Genomic DNA, 4,800 nt, shown 5'->3' on the forward strand with positions numbered 1-4,800 from the left:
GACCCTATAGTGCCCCAAACCCCACAATAACACTCGTGACCCTGTAGCAACACACAGCCCCTATAGGGCCCCAGACCCTACACTAATACACATCCCCTATAGTGCCTACGACCCTACACTAACACACAGAGCCTATAGCGCCCCAGACCCTACAATAACATTAGCGACCCTATAGCAACACACAGCCCCTACAATAACATTAGCGACCCTGTAGCAACACACAGCCCCTATAGAACCCCAGACCCTACACTAACAGACACCCGCTATTGTATCCACGACCCTACAATAACACACAGTCCCTATAGAGCCCCCGACCCTACACCAACACACCGCCCCTATAGTGCCCACGACCCTACAATAACAATCGCGACCCTATAGCAGCCCCCGGCCGCTGTAGCCCCCGCGACCCTACAATAACACCGCCGCCCCACCGCAGCCGTGTCGCCCCCGCGGCGCCACCGGTGCCCTACAACCCCGCGGGGGTCCCGAGCGGGGGTCGGGGAGGGGAGGAGGGGTGGGGGTTCCCCGTCTCTTCCAGGGGCGCTCCTCCCCCCTCGGCTGTCGTCACGGCGGCGCCGATGAGGTCACAGCGACGCGAAGCGGGCGGGGCGGGAAGGGGAGGGGGGGGGGTGTCCCCAGTAAAGGCTGTGAGCGGCCGGTCCGGCTCTGTCGTTGTCCCTTCGCGTCCCGTGTGTGACCCCCCACCCCCCTCCGCCACGGGACCCCCACGTTCCTCCCCCTCCGCCCCCCCGCGGGAGTACAGCTCCCGGCGTGCCCCGCGCCGGGGATACCGGGGGACCCCTCCGGGTGACGCGCGGGAGGGGGGCGTGGTTAGAGGGAGGGGCGTGGTTAGAGGGGAGGGGCGGGGCCAACGGGGAGGGGCGGGGCCAACGGGGCGGGTCCCGCCGGGGTCCCGGTGCGGCGCCGTCATGGCGGGGGTGTTCGACATCGACCTGGAGACCGAGGAGGGCAGCGACGGGGACGAGCCCGAGCTGGGCGCCGTGAGCCGCCACCGGGGCGGGGAGGGGGGATCGGCACCGGCAGCGGGACGGGGATCGGGGACCGGTTGGGGACGAAGGGCACCGGGGCTGGGGGAGCACGGACCGGTGGATGGGGACGGGGCGACCGGGACGGGGACACCGGGACCAGCTGGGGACCGGGACGCGGATGGAGGGGGGTGATCGGTAGCGAGACCCGGTGGGGACAGGGCGGGGACCGGGGGGGATGCACCGGGGCCCGTTCGGTGCTGGGGACGGCGGGACGGGCGGACAGGCAGGAGGGAAGGGGGACGGGGGCAGGGACACCGGGGTCCTGCCGGTGGCGGGGCCGGGGCGCAGCCAGGCTGGCGGTGGGGACGGGGCACGGGGGGCAACCGGGAACGGGGGGGGGGGCGGGCGGGCACGGCCGGGCAGAGGGAGGATCCCGCGGGGCCGGGCCCGGGCTCAGCCCAAAAACATCCGGCCGGGCCGGCGCGGCACCTCGCCCCACGCTGCCTGTCATCGTCCCCTGCCTGCCACCGTCCCCTGCCTGCCACCGCACCCTGCCTGCCTGCCATCATACCCTACCTGCCACTGTCCCCTTCCTGCCATCATCCCCTGCCTGCCATCGTCCCCCACCTGCCATGTGTCCCCTGCCTGCCATCGTCCCCTGCCTGCCATCGTCCCCTGCCTGCCACTGTCCCCTGCCTGCCACTGTCCCCTGCCTGCCATGGGTCCCCTGCCTGCCATGGGTCCCCTGCCTGCCATGGACACCCTGCCCGCCACTGACCATGGGTTCCCTCCTGCAGGAGATGGAGCTGGAGCCCCGGGGGAACGGCCTGGAGTAAGTGGGGGGCAGGCAGGGGGGGACACACGCGGGGGACAGGCAGGGGGTCTGTCCCTGCTCACCCCCTCTCCCGACAGACCGGTGGGGCACTACGAGGAGATCGAGATCTCAGAGAGCAGCGTCAACAACGGCCCCGAACACATCGGGCCCCACTGCTTCGAGCTGCTCCGTGTTCTGGGCAAGGGCGGCTACGGCAAGGTGGGGGGCACGGCACACCTGGGGGGAGGGGGGGGCCCTTGAAGGTGCTGGGGGGGGGATCCGGTGATGCCCGATGGTGTCCCCAACCACCTTCTGGTGTCCTTCCAGGTCTTCCAGGTCCGCAAAGTTCAGGGCACCAACACAGGGAAGATCTTCGCCATGAAGGTCCTGAAGAAGGTAGCGCCGCCCCGGCCCCCCCGGCCCCCCCGGGGAACCCCCGCTCACCGCCTCCCCCCCAGGCCAAGATCGCCTGCAACGCCAAGGACACGGCGCACACCCGGGCCGAGAGGAACATCTTGGAGGCTGTCAAGCACCCCTTCATCGTTGACCTCATCTACGCCTTCCAGACGGGCGGCAAGCTCTACCTCATCCTGGAGTGCCTCAGCGGTAGGGCTGGGGGGGGCCATGAGGGGGTGGGAGGGAGCAAGGGGGGGGGCGGGGGTGGCTCAAGGGGGTCCCGCTTGGACCTGTCATCTTGCAGGCGGAGAACTCTTCATGCAGCTGGAGCGGGAGGGCATCTTCTTGGAGGACACGGCTTGGTAGGGATTTTGGGGGGGGAAATAAAGGGGAGGGGGGGCTATAATCCCATCCAGGAGCCCGACGCTGCTCACAGCCCCCCCACTTTCCTCCTCCCTCCAAGTTTCTACCTGAGCGAGATCACACTGGCGTTGGGCCACCTGCACTCCCATGGCATCATCTACCGTGACCTCAAGCCGGAGAACATCATGCTCAACAGCCAAGGTGGGCTTGGGGAGGGGATTTTGGGGGCGGGAGGGGGTGGGGGGTGGTCCCTAAGGAAGACACTGACCTCCCATGTCCGTCCCCCCCCCCCATCATCCTCCATGTCCCACAGGTCACATCAAGCTGACGGACTTCGGGCTGTGCAAGGAGTCCATCCACGACGGGGCCGTCACCCACACCTTCTGCGGCACCATCGAGTACATGTGAGGCGGGGGCGGCTGTGGAGGGATGGAATATGGGGGGGGACGACTTGTCTTGGCCCCCCCATCTGTCTCAGGGCACACAACACTCCCCCCCCCTCGCCATACCCCTGCCACCTCCAGGGCCCCCGAGATCCTGGTGCGCAGCGGGCACAACCGGGCGGTGGACTGGTGGAGCCTGGGCGCCCTGATGTACGACATGCTCACAGGATCGGCAAGTCCCACTCCTGTTCTTTCCTCCCCCCGGGGTGGGGTGAGGGTTTTGGGGGGGTGGGATGGGGTGGAGGAGTTGTCCTGGGGGTGGGGGGTCCCCACTGAGGTGACGCCAAACTCTTCCTTGCCACCCGCCGCCTCTCGCAGCCCCCCTTCACCGCCGAGAACCGTAAGAAGACCATCGATAAGATCCTCAAGGGCAAACTGGTGCTGCCACCATACCTGACGCCCGACGCGCGGGACCTGCTCAAGAAGGTACCCCCCCTCCACCATCCCTCCCCCCCCGACTTGTTTCTGTAGGTCCTACCAAAACTACCAACCCCACCGCCTCCGCCATGCCCCACTCCATCCCCTTTTCTCTTCCAGTTCCTCAAGAGAAACCCCAACCAGCGGGTTGGGGGGGGTCCGGGCGATGCAGCCGATGTGCAGGTACAGGCAGGGGTGGGCAGCGGGGTGGGTGCTCAGGCGGACCCCCCCCCCTTCTGCCTGACCCCCCCCTTCGCACCCCATTACCCGCAGAAACAGCCCTTCTTCCGCCACATCAACTGGGAGGACCTACTGGCCCGCAGGCTGGACCCCCCCTTCAAACCTTGCCTGGTATGGTTGGGGGATGGTGGGGGGGTACAGGGTGTGCTTTTTTTGGGGGGGTGCACCCACGGCCCGCTCTCCCACCCCCCCCCCGCAGCAGTCGGAGGAGGACGTCAGCCAGTTCGACACCCGTTTCACCCGCCAGACACCGGTCGACAGCCCGGATGATGCCGCCATCAGCGAGAGTGCCAACCAAGCCTTCCTGGTATCGCGGGGGGGGGGGGGGGGTGGCGGGCAGCGGGGGGGGACGACACGGACCCAGCACACACCCCCCTCCCCATCCTCGCTGACCCCCCCTCCCTCCCCACAGGGCTTCACCTACGTGGCCCCTTCGGTGCTGGAGAGCATCAAGGAGGGGTTCTCCTTCCAGCCCAAGGTGCGCTCCCCCCGCCGCCTCAACAGCAGCCCCCGCACCCCTGTCAGGTACCCCTGGGGGGGGGGAACGGGGGGGGGGGGGGGCGGGGGCTGGAAGTGGTGGAGGGGGGAGGCAGTGGGGTGGGTGCTGCGGGGCACAGCAGCGAGGGGGGGGTGCTTTGGGATGGGGGAAGAGGGGGTTGGGGCATCGGAGTGGGCACCATGGGGTGTCGGGGGGGGGACGTGGGGTCAGGGGGTGTTGGGCACAAGGGGACAGTGCTGGGGGGGGGGGGGCGATGGAGGATAAGGGGGGCTTAGTGCTGCTGGTACATGTCGGGGGGGTGTTGGGCATAAGGGGACGGTGGGGGTGGGATGGAGGGTAGGGGGGGCTTGGTGCACCCCTTACCGCCCCATTCCACCCCCCACCCCCCCCAGCCCCGTGAAGTTCTCCCCCTTCGAGGCCTTCAAGCCGGGGGCGGCGGGGGAACCCATGGAGCTGGGGGCCAGCCTGCCCCCCCCCGCCGAGGGCACGGCCCCGCTGCCCATCAAGACCTCCGGGGGTGCCAAAAAGCAAAAGGGAGGCCGGGGGCGGGTGGCCAGGTAGGGGAGGGGGGGGGGTGGAGGGGGTATTCCGGGGGTGGGGGGGGGGAGGAGGGGGGAGGGGCCCGCTGTGCCCCCCCCC

General features: G+C 69.0%; 1 protein-coding gene across 1 annotated transcript; it reads left to right on the top strand.

Annotated features, from left to right (window-relative positions):
* Positions 1-897: 897 nt before the first annotated feature.
* On the top strand, positions 898-4,722 carry LOC309684939 (ribosomal protein S6 kinase beta-2-like; the record flags this gene model as incomplete). The annotated part of the gene is made up of 15 exons (XM_082500775.1): positions 898-1,001; positions 1,787-1,821; positions 1,902-2,022; positions 2,131-2,199; positions 2,262-2,409; positions 2,504-2,561; positions 2,663-2,763; positions 2,876-2,966; positions 3,087-3,177; positions 3,324-3,431; positions 3,543-3,605; positions 3,696-3,773; positions 3,862-3,969; positions 4,075-4,187; positions 4,554-4,722. The coding sequence occupies exons 1-15, from the start codon at positions 930-932 to the stop codon at positions 4,720-4,722; spliced, it is 1,425 nt and encodes a 474-aa protein (XP_082356901.1). The 5' UTR covers positions 898-929.
* Between the last annotated feature and the right edge of the window lie 78 nt (positions 4,723-4,800).

This window comes from Vanellus vanellus (assembly GCF_965231255.1).
Source record: "Vanellus vanellus genome assembly, contig: HAP1_SCAFFOLD_466, whole genome shotgun sequence".
In the NCBI taxonomy this organism is placed as follows: Eukaryota; Metazoa; Chordata; class Aves; order Charadriiformes; family Charadriidae; genus Vanellus; species Vanellus vanellus.